The sequence below is a fragment of the Bos taurus genome, chromosome 3 (assembly GCF_002263795.3).
Source record: "Bos taurus isolate L1 Dominette 01449 registration number 42190680 breed Hereford chromosome 3, ARS-UCD2.0, whole genome shotgun sequence".
Lineage (NCBI taxonomy): Eukaryota > Metazoa > Chordata > Mammalia > Artiodactyla > Bovidae > Bos > Bos taurus.
This window is the reverse complement of record NC_037330.1, coordinates 87,493,567-87,513,665: the sequence shown is the minus strand read 5'-3', so window position 1 is coordinate 87,513,665 and position 20,099 is coordinate 87,493,567. Positions and strand designations below refer to the sequence as shown.

Sequence of the window (20,099 nt, the reverse complement as noted above, 5' to 3'; positions counted from 1 at the left end):
AGTTGGACACAACTGAAACGACTTAGCACGCACACACATACGTATGTTACTGGACAAATCACTGCACCTCTTTGGGCCCTAATTTTCTAATCTGTAAAAGGAGAAGATGGATCAGATTATCTCCAGTTTTCCTTCCTGCTTCAAAAATCTGGGATTCTATAACTTATCATTTTACAGAGAGTTCAGATTTTTTAATTTTCTCACTCCTGCTATGAAAGGAAGTTTTGCTTATTACCTATTGATATTTCCCCCACTAGATGGTGCTATGTGCACAGTTCTTCAGATCACTTGAAGCAATCAGCCAACTATGTTTCTTAAGAGGGGCACTTTCAAGATTTGGGGGCTGGACAATACCTCATTCTGGAGAGCTCTCTGGGCCACTACAGGGTATTTAAGATCCATGCCCACTGCATGCCCACTAAACATCAGCAATCCTACCTCCACAGTCAGTATGACAATCAAAAATAATCAAGAGGCTGTCCCCCAGCTTAGCACAAACAAAAGAAAACTAGTTTTCTTTCTCATATTTAAGAAACAGATACTCAAAAAATATATGAACATGGTACAGCTTTTTGTGAAATCAAATAAACAAGAGTCATTTCTGTAAATGACGGTAAAGTGTCAAATTCTTTTTACAGGGACAAATGAATAAACACACAACAAAATCAGGCTATCTTTTTGTCAGCTGGACAGTTAGCTGTTACTCTGTGCTTAGGACACCTTAGTTCTATCCGTTTTTACAACTGTATTTGTCATTCTGGTTATTTATATAGTGATAATTTAAAACTTTTTAATTTTTATAAAAATTAAATGAAAAATTAAAACTATAAGAATGCAAATATAAAAAACAAACTCACTCACAGCCAATAGCAGAGTAGACAAAGAGTGTCTCTAGAAGAGAGAAGCTGCTTACCATGAAAGAGGCATCTCGAGTAACTTGATTCTAATGGATTTTCCATATTTCTATTTAGCCCTTGGCCTTAAAAGCTCATAAATCCAATGGGACAGCACATGACCAATAGATCCATCTTTCAGGAACAGTTTCCATTAACCAAGCTCACTAGACAGACGTAAAATCAGAATGCCAACCTATTAGGTGACAGCAGTAACTATCACTACCCAAACCACAAGGGCACAGGGCATGTGTGTCCTCAAGTCAGCATGTTCTCTCCCTCGCAGGCAAGGCAGTCCAGGCAAAGGAAGTCCGACTACAATCAGAAGGTTGCTTGATAAGGAAAGGATTAGGAATAAGAGAATTACGTGATCTGACTATTAAGTGGCAAGAAGTCAACGGAGTCTGATGCATCAGTGTCCAAAAAGAGGACACACGCCACAAATAAGAGTCAAGTTCCGGATACTCAAACTGACCATCGAGGATCAGTTCAGTTCAGTTGCTCAGTCATGTCTGACTCTTTGCGACCCCGTGGACTGCAGCATGCCTCCCTGTCCATCAACAACTCCTGGAATTTACTCAAACTCATGTCCATTGAGTCAGTGATGCCATCCAACCATCTGACTCTCTAAGTTATCCCCTTCTCCTCCTGCCTTCAATTTTTACCAGCATCAAGGTCTTTTCCAATGAGTCAGTTCTTCACATTAGATGGCCAAAGTATTGACAGTTTCAGCTTCACCATCAGTACTTCCAATGAATATTCAGGACTGATTTCCTTTAGGTTGGACTGATCGGATCTCCTTGCTGTCCCAGGGACGCTCAAGAGTCTTCTTCAACACCACAGTTCAAAAGCATCCATTCTTCAGCGCTCAGCTTTCTTTATAGTCCAACTCTCACATCCATAAATGACTACTAGAAAAACCATAGCTTTGACTACCCGAACCTTTGCTGACAAAGTAATGTCTCTGTTTTTTAATACACTGTCTAGGTTGGTCATAACTTTTCTTTCAAGGAGCAAGTGTCTTTTAATTTCATGGCTGCAATCACCATCTGCAGTGAGTTTAGAGCCCCCCAAAATAAAGTCTGTCACTGTTTCCACTGTTGCCCCATCTATTTCCCATGAAGTGATGGGACCAGATACCATGATCTTCGTTTTCTGAATGTTGAGTTTTAAGCCAATTTTTTCACTCTCCTCTTTCACTTTCATCAAGAGGCTCTTTAGTTCCTCTTCTCTTTCTGCCATAATGGTGGTGTCATCTGCATATCTGAGGTTATTGATATTTCTCCCGGCAATCTTGATTCCAACTTGTGCTTCATCCAGTCCTGCATTTCTCATGATGTACTCTGCATAGAAGTTAAATAAGCAGGATGACAATATACAGCCTTGATGAACTCCTTTCCCAATTTAGAACCAGTCTGTTGTTCCATGTCTAGTTCTAACTGTTGCCTCTTGACCTGCATAAGATTTCTCAGGAGGCAGATCAGGTGGTCTGGTATTCCCATCTCTTTAAGAATTTTCCAGTCTGTTGTGATCCACACAGTCAAAGGCCTTGGCATAGTCAATAAAGCAGAAGGAGATGTTTTTCTGGAACTCCCTTGTTTTTTCAATGATCCAACGGATGTTGGCAATTTGATCTCTGGTTCCTCTGCCTTTTCTAAAACCAGCTTGAACATCTGGAAGTTCATGGTTCACATACTGCTGAAGCCTGGCTTGGAGAAATTTGACCATTACTTTGCTATCATGTGAGATGAGTGTAATTGTGTGGTAGTTTGAGCATTCTTTGGCATTGTCTTTCCTTGGAATTGGAATGAAAACTGACCTTTTCCAATTCTGTGACCACTGCTGAGTTTTCCAAATATGCTGGCATAGTGAGTGCAGCACTTTCACAGCATTATCTTTTAGGATTTAAAATAGCTCAACTGGAATTCCATCACCTTCACTACCTCTGTTCATAGTGATGCTTCCTAAGGCCCACTTGACTTTGCGTTCCAGGATGTCTGGGTCTAGGTGAGTGATCACACCATCGTGATTATCTGTGTCGTGGCGATCTTTTTTGCATAGTTCTTCTGCTAATTCTTGCCACCTCTTCTTAATATCTTCTGCTTCTGTTAGGTCCCTACTATTTCTGTCCTTTACTGTACCTATCTTTGCATGAAATGTTCCCTTGGTATCTCTAATTTTCTTGAAGAGATCTCTAGTCTTTCCTATTCTATTGTTTTCCTCTATTTCTTTGCATTGATCACTAAAGAAGGCTTTCTTATCTCTCCTTGCTATTCTTTGGAACTCTGCGTTCAAATGGGCATATCTTTCCTTTTCTCCTTTGCCTTTCACTTCTCTCCTTTTCTCAGCTATTTGTAAGGCCTCCTCAGACAACAGTTTTGCCTCTTTGCATTTCTTTTTCTTGAGGATAGTCTTGATCACAGCCTCCTGTACAATGTCATGAACCTCCATCCATAGTTCTTCAGGCACTCTATCAGATCTAATCCCTTGAATCTATTTGTCACTTCCACTGCATAATCACAAAGGATTTGATTAGGTCATACCTGAATGGTCTAGTGGTTTTCCCTACTTTCTTCAATTTAAGTCTGAATTTGGCAATAAGGTGTTCATGATCTAAGCCACAGTCAGCTCCCAATCTTGTTTTTACTGACTGTATAGAGCTTCTCCACCTTTGACTGCAAAGAATATGATCAATCTGATCATTTAAAATGCTAAGCAAAGTATAAAAATATAATAAATATTAAATGGCAGATAATGGTGTTACTATCTATAAAGGTGACACAGAATAAAGTGGTAGTATGAACATAATTGAGGTTTTCATACTTATTTCTCCCTTTGGAAGGAAAAGAAATACTTGTATTCAGAGATGGCATTTTTATATCCTAAGTGCTCCATAATAAAGATATTACTTCATCACTATGGATTCATCACTTAACATCTGCAGCAATACTGTTTTCTCCTTTGAACTAAATAAACAAACCATAATATCACAACTGGTAAAAGGTCACTAGTCCACAACACAAAGAAAGTGAAATCATAGTTTTATCTACCCAGATATACTCTTTAAAATATATATAATATGGATTGCATATCATAAATAATCAAAGGAATATCAATATTTCTTTAATAACTTCTCTAGTTTAATTCCTTTTTTTTAATAAAACAGGAAATTTAACTTACCAAATGACCTCAAAAAACAAAACTGACATTTGATTACTCAAAGTAGTAATTTCCAAATCTGACTGGATATCAGAATCACTTGCAGCTCCTAAAGACACTCCAGACTCAGACCTTGGTCACCTAGCTACTGATTCTGAATTTCCAAGGGGGGAGGCTAGAATATGTATTTTTAAAATCTACTCATCAAAAGTAGATTGCCTTTTACACAATAAAAGGCAAGCCACAAAAGAAGAAATTGTTTTTAAAAGAGCCAATGAAAATAAAACATTATGCTCAGCTTTACTGCTAAGCAAGAAAATTCAAGTTTTAAAAGCAATTTTTGAGATCTCATTTTTTGTCCAAATTAACAAAAAAGGTATTAAGAACAGTGCTGTTGAGGGGAGTTTAAAAAGGCATTCTGGTTTTGTCACTGGTAAGACTTGCTAGTAACATTCTGAAATAATTGAGAGTGTCTTTTAAAGTAAACATTGAAATGCCAGCAACCCCACCCTATAGCTATAAAAGCCCAAGGAGCGGAAGGATATGTGTATAACGTTGTCAATTTCAGAATTATTGCAATAAAAACCGTAACAACAACAAAAACTAGAAGTACCTCCAGAAGTTCATCAATAAGCATATAGTTAAATGAGTTATCCAAATTACAGAATATTAGATAGCTATTTAAAAGACTGCATTAGGGAGTTCCTCTCCTAACAGTGATAGAGACAAGTAGCTTATTATAGCAGACCAAAGTTTCCATCAAAAGTGATTAGAAAATTTGGATAAAACATAAATAACACTTGTTCAAAGGTACTGGAGAGTTATCAAGTCAACCAAGACTAGAAAAGCCAAAATCCCAGAAAGAAGGAAAGCTCACTGAGGTGAGTCTGATCCTCTGTTTCACAATTCCAACCAGCAAATCTTATTAAATTTTAAGCAGTGAAGAGCAAGAGACTAAGAATATATGCAGAAATCAAAAGAAACCCAAGCAGAAGGAGGTAGAAGAGCCTTTGACTGTCTATCAGGACTAGAGAGTCAAAACTTAGAAATCAGACATTTCTCCAAAGAAGACACAGGGATGGCCAAGAAGCTCATAAAAAGATGTTAGATATTATTCACTATAACAGAAATGAAAATCAAAACTACTTTTAGGCATTATCTCACAGCAATTGTAACAGCCATCATCAGAAAAACTACAAACAATAAACGCTGGAGAGGGTGTGGAGAAAAGGGAACCACGCTGCACTGCTGTGGGAATGTAAACTGATACAGTCAGTGTGGAGAACAGCATGGAGATCCTTAACAAGTTACACCTAACACCACCATGGTGGTGCTTCAGTCGCGAAGTTGTGTCCGACTCTTGCGACCCCGTGGAATGTAGCCTGCCAAGCTCCTCTGTCCATAGGATTTCCCAGGCAAGAATACCAGAATGAGTTGCCATTTTCTTCTCCAAAAACCACCATATGATCCAGTATTCCCACTACTGGGCATGTTGTTGTTGTTAGTTGCTAAGTCATGTCCAGCTCTTTGTGGCCCCATGGACTGCAGCATGCCAGGCTCCTCTGTCATCCACTATCTCCCAGAATTTGCTCAAATTTATGTCTATTGAATCAGTGATGCTATCTAACCTTCTTATCCTCTGCTGCCCCCTTCTCCTGCCTTCCATCTTTCCCAGCATCAGTATCTTTTCCAATGAGTAGGCTCTTCACATCAGGTAGCCAAAGGATTGGAGCTTCAGCTTCAGCATCAAGAAATGAGATGTCGAAATTTATTACACTGTTATAATGAAAAGGTGGTATTGGCTCAAAGATAAATACCGAACCCGTGGAATACAACAGGGAGTCCAAAAACAGACTCACATATAGCCTCCCACATTCATGACACAGAAATTGAAGTTTAGTGGAGAAAAGAAAATCTGCAATAATCAGTGCTGAGTCTATTAGATATCCACATGGGGAAAAAATTATCTTGACCTCTTCCTTATATTTAAAAAAACAAGAAAACTTCTTGGAAATAAAACAAGAACAACTTATTGAAATAAGCAAATATTTCTGAGCCAGAACACAGAAGGCACTTACCTAGAGGGAAAATTTCACAGACCATAGTACATTAAAATTGGGAAATTCTTGAAAGAGTTAACCTGTGGCCCACTATTTGAGAACCCCTTAATCTATGAGGTCTGAGAATTCATTTAATCCTGTTTATGCAACATTCAAAGAACATAGCTTTTTTGGATTTATTGAATTTTTTGAACTTTGAATTTTAATCTCGATTTATGAAATTAAATACATAAAACTCATAATGAGAAATTCAGGTAAGAGTGATTTTCAATAGTTAGGATTTCTGATAACTACTGAAAACTCAACAAAGAATCAAATACAATTTGAATTTAACATTTGAAGTGGCACTGTTTTCACCAATTTTTAAAAATGCAGTTTTACTTCTAATGTTAAATCCTACTAATACACATTTATCACACATGATAAAAAACAGTAGCCAGGCATAAAAGTAGCTTCAAATAAACCCAACATAAACCAAAATAAGACCCCAGAGCTGCTCTCTGTGGCTAGCAAAAATAAGTCATCTGCTATAACAAAAATTATAACCTAAAAGATACAAAGTAATAAGACTGTTCTTCTACCATTTATTTAAATGGTAAAAATTCAGTTTGTTCAGCTGAGATTATAGCTACAACAAGATAAACCCTTTTCCAAGTGGGGAAGAACAGTTGTACATCATCTTATTCAGAAAGCCTCCTTAGATCAGCAAAACAAGGGAAAAGAGTCAAATAAAGATAGCAATAGCTTCCAGAGAGGACAGACTTAAAAAGATAATTGATGACGGGCTTCCCTGGTGGCTCAGTGGTAAAGAATCCACCTGCTAATGCAGGAGACATGGGCTTGATCCCTGGTCCAGGAAGAAGACCCTCCCCGCACCCGCCCCCCCATGCTGCAGAGAGACTAAGCCTGTGCACCGTAACTGCTGAGCCTGTGCTCTTGAGCCCAGGAGCCACAACTACTGAGCCCACATGTGGCAATTTACTGAAGCCCATGTGCCCTAGAGACCGTGTTCCACAAGAGAAGCCACTGCAATGAGAAGCCCACGCAGCACAATTACAGGGTAGCCCCCACTCGCCACAACTAGAGAAAAGCCCATGCAGCAAAAAAGATCCAGAACAGCCAAGAATAAATAAATAAAATTATTTTTAGAAAGGTATTAGTGAAAAATTATATATAGTCAAACTCTCATTCTACGCCCACGCCAAACCTCGTTAAGACAACATACAATTGTATTTTGTTATATGAAGGAGATAGTGTATTTTCAACTTCTAAACTTTTTACCTTGGCAGCAAGCTGTAGTCCAATTCTGTCAGCTTCAGCCTCCAGCGTTCTACTATATGGTCTATCAAACAAAAACTAAGAAATAAGAAAGAAAGGTTCCATTCAGGCTATTTATTTCATTTAAAAAAGCAACAAAATGAGATTTTTAAAATAAATTTCATGGATTATCTAGGATATAGTTCTTATGCTATGATTAACATTTAAAGCACACCATGGTATAAAACAATACAACCTTTATTTCCCCCATCAGAGATTAATATTTTAAAAATAAGGAACAAATAGGAAAAAACCATGCCTACAAATTTTGGGAGAGTCCATAGTATCAGAGTCCTTTTATTTTTTTCTGATTATAATCTCCACTTACTATGTAGAGGATTCCCTGAGAAAGTTTATTGACATAGGTTTTTTAATTATGGCCAAGAAACATCCTGATCTTTCAGTCTTAAAAGAAAATTGAAAAACTGCAGCTATATACTAGCCAGTGACACTACTAGGAGATTTATTTCAGTTAGAAAATTAACCACATAGCACAATGTTCTTTCTTTGATGTATTATCTTAATTTCTTATTTGTTTTCTAAGTATTGATTAGTTAGGAAAATGAACCTTTCTTCCAACTTCAATAAAAAAATACAAATAGATATTGTAACTTTAATTTTCCTAATTACTTGTATTTATGTGAATGCTTTCCAGTTAAATACTAATTTTCAGTAAGTACTAAAACTTTGTAGAAGATGGATAGGCAGGACTTTTTGAGAAAAGAGCTATTAATTGGGGAAGCAATTAATTACCTGTCAGTGACGGCTAGAAATAACTAAGTCGATCTAGTCCACAGTACATGACCATTAGGTATGACTTGCTTCCTTCTCGATCATGTCTGTTTCAGATTGCTGAGCTGTATTATATACTGGCTTCATCACCAAAAGCTGTTCCACAGGTGTCCCCACAAACTGACTGGCACTAATAGTATAACTACTATAAACTGATGAAAAACACTGGCTTTGAAAGGAGAGAAACATGTTCAAGCCTGAGTGCTTATTAACTATTACCTCTGGGCTGTATTTTTCCACCCTTCTAAGCCCAATAGTACCATATGTAAAATGAAGCAGTGACTTCATATAGTGGCAAAGTATAGCAGTACTTCATATAGTACCAAACTCCTAGAGTTGCAGAGGGTTAAAATGAGCAAGTAATAACTCCTATTTGTTGAGTCCTTACTTTATACCAGGTGCTGGGCTAAATGCTTTCAACCGGTGGTTATCAACAGAATGTGATTTTTATCCCTTGGGGACATTTGGAAATGTCTGGTGATATTTTTGACTGTCACAGCTGCAGCTAGGGGTGGGAAGAAGTGGGGAGAGCTACTGGCATCTAGTGGGTGAAGTGAAGTCACTCAGTCCTGTCCGACTCTTTGCGACCCCATGGACTGCAGCCTGCCAGGCTCCTCTGTCCATGAGATTTTCCAGGCAACAATACTGGAGTGGGCTGCCATTTCCTTCTCCAGGGGATCTTCCCAACCCAAGGATCAAACCCAGGTCTCCCGCATCGTAGGCCGATGCTTTTACCATCTGAGCCACCAGGGAAGTCCCTATCTAGTGGGTAGAGGCATCTAAATGTGTGGAGGCTACTAAACTTTCTGCAATGCAGAGGACAATTCCCCACAACAAAGAATTATCTTGTCAATTCTTTGTTAATTCAAAATGTGAATAGTGCTTATATTGAGAAATACTGCTTTAAATGTTATCATTAAACCTTCAGTAATGCTTTGAGTTAGCCACTACTACTATCTGAACTTACAGATAAAGAAACTGAGACCTATAACAAGTGCAGCCATCTGTTGAAGTTCTACAGAATTTAAATCTAATAGAGATTAAATTCAAACATAGATCCATCTGATGAGAGCCTGTATTCTTAGCCCCTGTACAAAATTAAGTTACAGTGTTTATCGTGGTGCCTACCATATAGTATGTACTCAATACATGCTAGCTACTGTATTACTAATAGCTCTCAAAACCTTAACTGGTAGCGCTCTATGAGGGCTGCTACACTATATCCAAATGGTTAAGTGAGAGCCCCTCCTTCTTCCTTCCTCTCTTCCTTTCTCTGACAAAAGAATGTCAGCATTTCCCCCTCAATAACTTCACTATCAGAATCCTCTCTGCCCTCCCATCACCATGAGCAAGACTTCTAGAGAAAGAAGCATTTCCTCATCACCAAAATTATTGGGAGGGGGCCTTGATTCAGAGAAAAAAAATAGAGGAAAAAAAAAAGAGTTCAAACAGAAGTAATCCTTACTTGAGTTTCAGTGTAATTATTAAAGAATTATACTCAAGCAACAGGATCATCAAGCATTTCAACAGAGAAACAGCTTCCAATTATCTTCCTTATGACTTAATCTTCTGATTCCATTACACAAAATGCTATCTACTGATAAATGGTGGAAAACCTGCATTACCTTCTTTGACTTCCCAGCACATGAACGATAAAAATAAAATTCAAAATATGAGATTCTGTAACTTAAGCAATAACCATTTTTTCTCTTTCCCTTTAAGAACTTTTATTTCAATACAAATGAAACCAAATGATACAATAACACTGAATAAAAGATTTAGTTATTCAATTTCCAAAGCAATTTGTCTCAAAGAATTTTACAGATTAGATTTAAACAGCACCCAGATGGCACTCTGATGGGTGCTCCACAAATCACTGAATATACACAAATAACAGATTGTTCCTAAATAACCAAACCTCCCAGGACAAGATGTAAAGATGTAAAATAAAATAATCACAGCCAGCAAAGCAAATATTAAGACTGCAAGACCTCCTTTCAGTAGTGTACTGTTTTGAGCAAGATGGAGGACCCCACAAATTTTATCAGATGACTATCATTATGCATAAAGCAAAAGTTAACAAACACCTATTAAAACTGTCCTTTCAATATTTACCAGGTAATACTAGCTTAGCTGGAATGAGGTGGTGGGAGAAATTAGGCAGCTTCTGCCAACCCTGTATCCATAAAAGTTTACAGGTTTTAAGAGCTCCCCAAGAGTGCTGATGAACCTATTTGCAGGAAAGGAATGAAGACAGAAAAGGACTTCTGGACACAGGTGGGGAAGCAGAGGGTGGGAAGAGTTGAGAAAGTGGCACTGACATATATATACTACCACGTGTAAAACAGATAACGAAGCTGCTATACAATACAAGGAGCCCAGCCTGGTGTTCTGTGATGACCTAGAGGGGTGCGATGGGTGGGAGAGGGAGGCTCAAGACGGATAGGATATACGTATAATTATGGCTGATTCACGCTGTCGTACAGGAGAGACCAACACAACACTGTAAAGCAATTATCCTCCAAAAAAAAAAAAGTTCCCCATCGAAATGTAAACATTTGGGGAAAGGAAGAGTCATCCAGTGAGTACACCACTGTCACTATGAGAGACAAAAGGAACATCTGAAGGTAAACAACAGAAGGAAAGAAAGGGTTGTGACTGGGTTTTCTCTCTGTAGCAACAATAAAGATGCCAAAAAAATTATGTTCGCCAGAAGCTGCCAAGCCCTTCCTACCCATCCATCTCCATTATTTAAGAGAAGTAGTATTTTCTAATTTAAATGCCTATTATTAAGGGTATCCACTACAAATGAGAAAATGTAAGACACTAAAACATAGTAGCCATGTGTCATGGTAAGGATAAAATATGAAAAGATTTCTGATTTTTTTTTCTTTACAGTAATATTAAAATATCCGCACCACAAGCTATTGCAAATTCAAGTTTTTGTCTCGGACTTACCTCCTGCAGTTTAGACTGTATCCACTGGCCCAAAAGTGCCAAACTATCTCGAGGACAAATGGCCCAAATCGTCGTAAGAAAAATCAGACCTAGGAAATCCAGTAAATGAACCAAGCTAGCCTTTTCTGCCTGAGAAAAATCAAAACAATAAATTATACTTAATAAATTCAGACAGGCTTACATTTTCTAGTTCACTGTGTGTAACCACATTAAATAATTACATGTGTTTAACTGAACTTCACCAAGTAAGACTGCAAGTTCTCTTCCTTCTGTGAGCTTTATCCTTCCTGTCTCTTGCTTACACATTATGTATTCATTTACTCATACAACTAATATCTGCTTCAACTATTACCACTATTCAGATATAATGACAGGTTCATTAACCTACAGAGTCTTATATTAACAAGCATACTAATTTTGTAAAATATGTACAATCGTTTCCTATTTTATAGATAAACTAGGATGAAGAGAGGTTAAAAGAGTTGCCCAAATTCACATAGCTGCTAGTAAAAAGAACAAGGAATCAAACCCAGGAAGTTAGTTTCTAATATTGTCGCTAAATCTTTTTTAAAAATCAAATAAATGTGTTTATTATGCTTTTACTTTTAGACAGAGACCAAACACTATTGAACATATGAAGAAGTTAAAACAAGAACAATTCAGGAAAATATTGGAAATTATTTTAAATAAAAATCTTTTGATTTCATGAGCTAATATATGAAAAGTCAAGCAAGTTTGAAATTTTATCAGTCTGATATTGCCCACCAAGAAATTTAGTTACAAGATTTTTTTGTATTTACTTATAGCAGTAACCAAAAAAAGTTCTAAAGTGGTTGTTTTGAATAGCGATATCTAAATATAAGTTTAAGGCACTGGACTGTTCACCGCTCCCCACTATTGTTGATTAATAAATGTTACTGTCAGGCTGACACTGACAATACAGGAAACATTACTTGAGTGTATGAAACATGGCTGACAACTAAAAATAACCACCTAGAATACTTCTTAATACAAACTGCCCTCACTAAGCAATTTTTGCTTCATTATAAGAACTGAGAGTCATGAAAAACAATTACGGAATTATTTTAGCACTAGAAAATACAAGTCCAAGTGATGAAGTCATTATAGAAGAGAAAATCCTTGTAATTACTAAAGAATATAATTGCTATTACATAATCTTAGAAAACTAAAAAAAAATTTTTAAATCCATATTTGTGGAATAACAAAAACAACATAAAAGGCGAGATCAAATAAAAATGGAGACTCCTGAAAGAGAAAACATAGTACAGACAATGGCTAAGACGCCTAACAAAGAAATATTAATAACTATTTCCTATTTTTGAGCCTGCTATTTGCTTTTTATGTCTCATCTAATTTTTGTTCTTGCAGAGACAGAGATGACAACATTATGCTGAATAACACATTGATCTAGATCCAGGAAAATTAATGTACTGAAATGAATACCTTTTAAAAGCTAAAAATGACCAAAATTGATTTTGCAGTTATGAAACCATTTCTAGAAAGATATAATGCATTTCAACTGTTTAGATTGATTCTTGCATGTATCTGTTTAAGGAAAAAAATTTTTTTTAATTTTCCTATAACTCAGAAGAAATAAAGGTAATAATTACTATTTGTACTCCAGAAGAGCACAACTTTGGCCTACCTCATCTTATTAATATTCTAAGGAAAAGACAGAATTTGAGATGACTTTTAGAAGGATTAATAACATTATCTTTTCCACTTGAAGTTAATATTACTTGCATTTCTGATACAACATTTTACAATCCTTTCAGTATTTACCTTTGTGCTTTTAATTAGAAAATATACCTTTTCTACTCATGCGGACAAATGAGCCATGTACATTTTTAGTGCATCAAAATAAAAATATGAATAAACAAATATTTTTCTAGATTCATACCAAGTCAAACAGATGTGTATATTCACATGAGCATTAATCAACCTGAATTGTATGATAAATTGACCTGAAAACCACCAGGTAACTGTGGTAACAGAAAGCAGTGCTGGACTTGCAAAGACAAAGCCTTGATTAAAGTTCCAATTCTGCCAGTTTGTCAGATTAGTCATTTCATTTAAGGTCTTTTTAAATGTTACTGTTCTTGTATATAACATAAGGATATTAAATACCTACCTCATGAGGACAGTATTAAAATTATTAATGAGAAGGTATATATTAAAAAGCTCAGTAAACTGTAAAATAGCAAGGTATCATTATTACTTTGCATTCATTATATACAGCATATCATTCTAGACATTTTCCAAGATGCTCTAAGTTATTCTCTGAGAATGAATAAAAAAGCAAGAAAACTGATTTACCACTTAAATAGTAATATCACTTTCCTACAGTTAATTTTCTGACTAGATTGTAAGTATGTTAATAATTATGGAAAGTTTAAAATCTAATTTGAAATAATTAGAGGTTGAGAATAATTACTTCTTACCAAAAAAGACAGGTGATAAAAACCGTATTTAAGAGAAACACTAATTATTCAGAATCAAACACTAAAGATCATAGAAATTCTCAAAATTAGCCAGTCATATTTTTTGAGGCAACAGAGTAAGTCAATTACTAAAAACTAAAATACCATCAATTTAAAAAAACTGAAAAGATTCAGTTCTCTAAAAGATGACTCCAAAGGAGTATTTCAATAACTGAACATTCACTTCAGATACTTACAGCATGCTCAAGTACTGCATGTGCTATTTCATGGCCCAGAAGGAAGGAAAGCTGATGAATATCAGTCACACTATTTAAAAGTCCAGTGAAGACGAACACTTGTCCATTCTGCACCATAATGAAAATAATGCAAGCAATGAGAACACCATTTTAAAAAAACAAACAAACAAGGACACTAAATTTAACAATTAAAAATTAGGCTGGGTAACATTTACTTACTGGAAGTACAAAGGCATTTATATCTGGGGAATCAACCACATGAATAATCCAATTGATCTCAGAGATCCCTGGAATATCTTGATTGCATTCAATTAAATGATGAACCACTGCTTTAACAGCCACATATCGGGCGTCTTTCTCAGTTAGCATATCATTTTTAAATTCTTCCATCCACTGAAAGGTTAAAAAGAAAAGTAGTCTCTAAGAGAGTGCTAGCTCTACAAAACGTTTATACTGCTTTTATTGTTGTTTGTTTAGTCACTAAGTTGTACCCGACTCTTGGCGACCCCATGGATTGTAGCCCACCAGGCTCCTCTGTCCATAGGATTTCCCAGGCAAGAACACTGGAGGGGGTTGTCATTTCCTTCTCCAGGGGATCTTTTCAACCCAGAGATGGAACCCTCATCTCCTGCAATGGCAGGTGGATTCTTTACCACTGAGCCACTGCTGCTGCTACTAAGCACCATCAGTCGTGTCCAACTCTGTGCTATCCCATAGATGGCAGCCCACCAGGCTCCCCCGTCCCTGGGATTCTCCAGGCAAGAACACTGGAGTGGGTTGCCATTTCCTTCTCGAGGAGATCTTTTCAACCCAGAGATGGAACCCTCATCTCCTGCAATGGCAGGTGGATTCTCTACCACTGAGCCACTAGGGAAGCCTTTATTTTAAGGAGTGATTTATATGCACTATGTTGTTGAATACTTTAATTTTTAAATATGGAAAAATCTGCATATAGTAAATACTCAAATTTTTCAAATTTGAATTATTTATGCAAAGGCAAAAATTTGGCTTTTCACAAATGGAGTAAGTTCTAATAACTTAAGATTTTTCCTATAAATTGGTTGAAATAAAAATTTCATTCATCTTTTCTATTAGCTTATAAACAAATAAAATGCTTAAATATTATTTCTACTTTCCTAAATATTTTAGAAAACAAAGCATTTCCTAGAGAACATAAAGATTTTATATAAGAAAGCAAAACACAAAAGAAATTACTATATAGCAGAAACTAACACAACACTGTAAACCAACTATACTCCGATAAAAATTAATGAAAACTTTCTTTCACAACATAAAATGCCCTATGCTTAATAAGAAAGCTAAACTTCTACCAGAAAAAGGACAACATTTCATTAATTTTAAAGTGTCTTATTCACACCGACTGAAAGGAAATTACTGGAACTGTAGAACTAATGAGCATATCATTTTCTTTTTACTGTGTTAAGACTAACCACCATACAAAGACATTTTTTCTGAAGCTATATGCATGAGAGATTCTTCCAAGTATACTTTGAAAAATTTTGCTGTTCCAGTCGCTCAGTTATCTCTGACTCTGTGACCCCACGGACTGCAGTACACCAGGCTTCCCTGTCCTTCACAATCCCAGAGCTTGCTCAAAATCATGTCCATTCAGTCGGTGATACCATCCAACCATCTCATCCTCTGTAGTCCCCTTTTCCTCCTGCCTTCCATCTTTCCCAGCATTAAGTCTTTTCCAGTGAGTCGGCTCTTCGCATCAGGTGACCAAAGTATTGGAGCTTCAGCATCAGTCCTTCCAATGAATACTCAGAATTGATTTCCTTTAGGATTGACTGGTCTGATCTCCTTGCAATCCAAGGGACTCTCAAGAGTCTTCTCCAACACCAGAGTTCAAAAGCATCACTTCTTTGGCACTTAGCTTCTTTATGGTCCAACTCTCACATCCACACATGACTACTGGAAAATTCATAACTTTGACTATACGGACTTTAGTCAGCAAAGTGATGTCTCTGCTTTTTAATGTGCTGTTTAGGTTGGTCATAGCTTTTCTTCTAAGGAGCAAGTGTCTTTTAATTTCATGGCTGCAGTCACCATCTGCAGTGATTTTAGAGCCAAAGAAAATAAAGTCTGTCACCGTTTCCTTTGTTTCCCCATTTATTTGCCATGAAGTGACGGGACCAGATGCCATGATCTTAGTGTTTTAAATGTTTCAAGTCGGCTTTTTCACTCTCCTCTATCACTTTCATCAAGAAACTCTTTAGTTCCTCTTTGCTTTCTGCCACAAGGGTGGTGTCATCTGCATATTTGAAGTTACTGATATTTCTCCCAGCAATCTGGATTTCAGCCTGTTTTGTCTACTCCAGAATTTCTCATGATGTACTCTGCATAGAAGTTAAATAAGCCAGGTGATAATACACAACCTTGACGAACTCCTTTCCCAATTTGGAACCAGTCTGCTGTTCCATGTCTGGTTCTAACTGTTGCTTTTGATCTGCATACAGATTTCTCAGGAGGTAGGTACGGTGGTCTGGCATCCCATTTAAGAATTTTCCAGTTTGTTGTGATTCACACAGTCAAAGGCTTTAGAGTAGTCAATGAAGCAGAAGATGTTTTTCTGGAACTCTCTTGCTTTTTCGATGATCCAACAGATGTTGGCAATTTGATTTCTGGTTCCTCTGCCTTTTCTAAAACCATCTGGGAGTTCTCGGTTCATGTACTTGAAGCCTAGCTTGGAGAATTTTGAGCATTACTTCACTAACATGTGAAATGAGTGTGATTGTGTGGTAGTTTGACCATCTTTTGGTATTGTCTTTCTTTTGGATTAGAATAAAAACTGACTTTTTCCAGTCCTGTGGCCACTGCTGAGTTTTCCAAATTTGCTGGCATACTGAGTACAACACTTTCACAGCATCATCTTTTAGGATTTGAAATAGCTCAACTGGAATTCCATCACCTCCACTAGCTTTGTTCATAGTGATGCTTCCTAACACCCACTTGACTTTAGACTCCAGGATGGCTGGTTCTAGGTGAGAGATCACACCATCATGGTTATCTGGGTCATGAAGATCTTTTTTGTATAGTTCTTCTATGTATTCTTACCACCTCTTCTTAATATCTTCTGCTTCTGTTAGGTCCATGCCATTTTTGTTCTTTATTGTGCCCAGCTTTGCATGAGATGTTCCCCTGGTATCTCTAATTTTCTTGACGAGATCTCTAGTTTTTCCTATTCTATTGTTTTCCTCTATTTCTTTGCATTGATTGCTGAGGAAGGCTTTCTTATCTCTCCTTTCTATTCTTTGGAACTCTGCATTCAGAGGGGTATATCTTTCCTTTTCTCTTTTGTCTTTCGCTTTTCTTCTTTCCTCAGCTATTTGTACTGAGAAGGCAATGGCACCCCACTCCAGTACTCTTGCCTGGAAAATCTCATGGACGGAGGAGCCTGGTGGGCTGCAGTCCATGGGGTCGCTAAGAGTCGGACACGACTCAGCGACTTCACTTTCACTTTTCACTTTCATGCATTGGAGAAGGAAATGGCAACCCATTCCAGTGTTCTTGCCTGGAGAATCCCAGGGACGGGGAAGCCTGGTGGGCTGCCGTCTATGGGGTTGCACAGAGTTGGACACGATTGAAGCGACTTAGCAGCAGCAGCTATTTGTAAAGTTCCTCAGACATCCATTTGAAAATTAAGGATGTTCTGAAACTACTAAATTTCCAAAAAATGTGTAATTTCTTTCATATATGAATTAAGAAGTCTGTAACCTTGATAATACATTACAAACAAGATTTTACAGAATATGAATTTTAAAATCTTTACATAGTATTTTCTAAAAGCACAAGTCACCAATGTAAACTGTCTTAAAAGAACACTACTGAAGTAGATACAACAAGATTATATGTAATTACAGTACTTTATAATAATCCCATAAGAACATGTGCTTGAATTTTCATATCAAGCAGGTATTACATGCATAGGCTAAAAATAAGTTAAAAATATATGTACATGTATGTAATTTTTTTAACTTCTTAGTGATATAAATGGTAGAACATACACTAATTTAACACTAGGCCTTTATCAACCTTAATAAAACACTTTTGTCAAACTTGCTTCTGACTATTCTAAGAAACATCTCAAATCTCTGTATAAGCTGTATAAAAGAGATTGGTCTTATCTTTATATATCTTATCTTATATATCTTTTATATATCAATAAAAATATATAAATATTTTAATATATCAATAAAAATATTGATATATAAAAATCTAACCACAGCAAAGTTGTCAAGTGAGGCTATAAATTCAACAAATATTAATTAAGCATATATAGCACACGTTGGAGATATTGTGGGTTCAGTTCCAGTTCTCAATATCTTTGCTGAGATATTCACCACAAAGTGCATGTCTTAGTAAAGTGAGTCACAAGAATTTTCGGTTTCCCACTGTTTATTGTGTGCATGCACACACCTTAAAGAACACTTCATAGCTTAAAAAAAATGTTAAGCATCACCTAGGCCTTGGGAGAGACATAATCTCTTTTGCCTAACAAATAATAATGAAAAGACTCAAAATACTGCCTCACTGAAAAGTGACACAAATAGGAAGTGAGCAAATGATGCTGGAAAAATGGAGCCGACAGACTTGCTTGACACAAGGTTGCCACAAACCTCCTAAGTTTAAAAATGCAGTATCTGCAAAGTGTAATAAAGCAAATAACAATAAAATGAAGTGTGTATACCGTATGTGTGCTAAGCATGAGGGACAGAAAGATGATCTGCCCTCAAGGAACTCACTAAGGGTGTAAGATGTTCACTTGAGTTACTATACTTTCCAAGGAGTTAAGGCTTCTGAAATCCAACTTTATTTTGTATTCAAAGAATATAATTTTTAAAAATCTTTTAAAAAGAACATAATAAACTGTGGCAACCTGGTGGCCCAGTGATTGAGAGTCTGCCTGCCAATTGCAGGGGACATGGGTTCGATCCCTGGTCTGGAAAGATTCCATACACTACGAGGCAGCTAAGCCCATGGCCACAACTACAGAAGCCTGTGCTCTAGAGTCCAGGAGCTGCAACTATTGAGCCCACACAGCAACCGCTGAAGCCTGTGCACCCACAGCCTGTGCTCCACAACCAGAGAAGCCACCTCAGTGGGAAGCCTGCACACTGCAACTAGAGCGTAGCTCCCACTTGCTGCAACTGGAGAAAGCCCTCACGCGGCAGTGAAGGCCCAGGGAAACCAATAAATGAATAGATTTTTTTTTTTAATGAAAAAGAAAATATATACATAAACTGCCCCAATTGATGTTTAGGGGATGGGGAACTATGTTATTCTACTTAATTTTCAAGATACAAAAATTCAAATTATAGATCTATTTGTTAAAAAAAAATACATAGTAAGCATACTTTGTACTCTGTACCAGTACTTAAAATAAAATGATAAACAGAACAAACAGGCTCTTTGAACCCCTGGAGTTAGTCTAGCAAGGGAGACAGATCAGCAAATAGATAATTATGCAAATAATTATGATGCTTCTACCCTCATAAGTGGTTTTTAAAAGGAAAGTACAGTATGCAAAGAGAAAATAAAAGTAGGATACCTAGCCCCAATATAGTCAAGCAGTGATCAAGCTACAAATGACTGATTCATAATGCAGTCTGTTATGAAGGATGCCCCCCAGGGCCTAACACAGCCTCACTGCTTAACCCAGTCGGGATAATCGAGGAAGGCTTTCCTGAGAAAGTGACATTTAAGGTGACATGTTGCAATCAGGAATTGGCTAGGTGGTTGTGAGGAAAGGCAATGTAGATGGCAGGAATACAAAGCATGAAAGGTCTGAGACTTTTTGGAAAAAAGGCTAATTCCCCATCAGAAATTAAAATTAAAAAGTAGTGCATTGTTCATGTTTAAGAAACTTTCCTGCTTTGAATATTATATCAAGCAATCTAATTAAAAAATGAGTCTTTCTACTTACTGCTTCATATTCCAGTTCTGATAAAAGTCTGAAATGTTCTTTCCCCAATATCAGTAGCTTGCTCCTTCCTGTGACTGGACTCACTTCCAGATGTGTAAAATAAAACACTACAAAAAGCAATCCAAAACTACTCAAGCCAAGGAAGAGCTTCCATTTATTCTTCCTTAAACTTTCTTTAAATAGTTCCTTCTTGTTAGGAGGAAGTGCCTGCCACCATTTTCTTATGCCCCTAGAGCAAAAAGAAAAATTCTGATAACAAAAAGTTCTGATAACAA

The 20,099-nt window shown here is 36.8% G+C and overlaps 1 protein-coding gene across 6 annotated transcripts in view; it reads right to left on the bottom strand.

The window, feature by feature from the left end:
* The window catches only part of OMA1 (OMA1 zinc metallopeptidase), a 92,204-nt gene that overhangs the window by 57,823 nt on the left and 14,282 nt on the right, over positions 1–20,099 (bottom strand). For all 6 annotated transcript variants that reach the window (XM_024986367.2, XM_024986373.2, XM_059882691.1 and 3 more), the window contains 5 exon segments: positions 19,825–20,053; positions 14,097–14,270; positions 13,878–13,985; positions 11,180–11,308; positions 7,394–7,468 (listed from right to left, as the gene is read on the bottom strand). In XM_024986367.2, the coding sequence (XP_024842135.1) occupies positions 7,394–7,468; positions 11,180–11,308; positions 13,878–13,985; positions 14,097–14,270; positions 19,825–20,053 (715 nt within the window).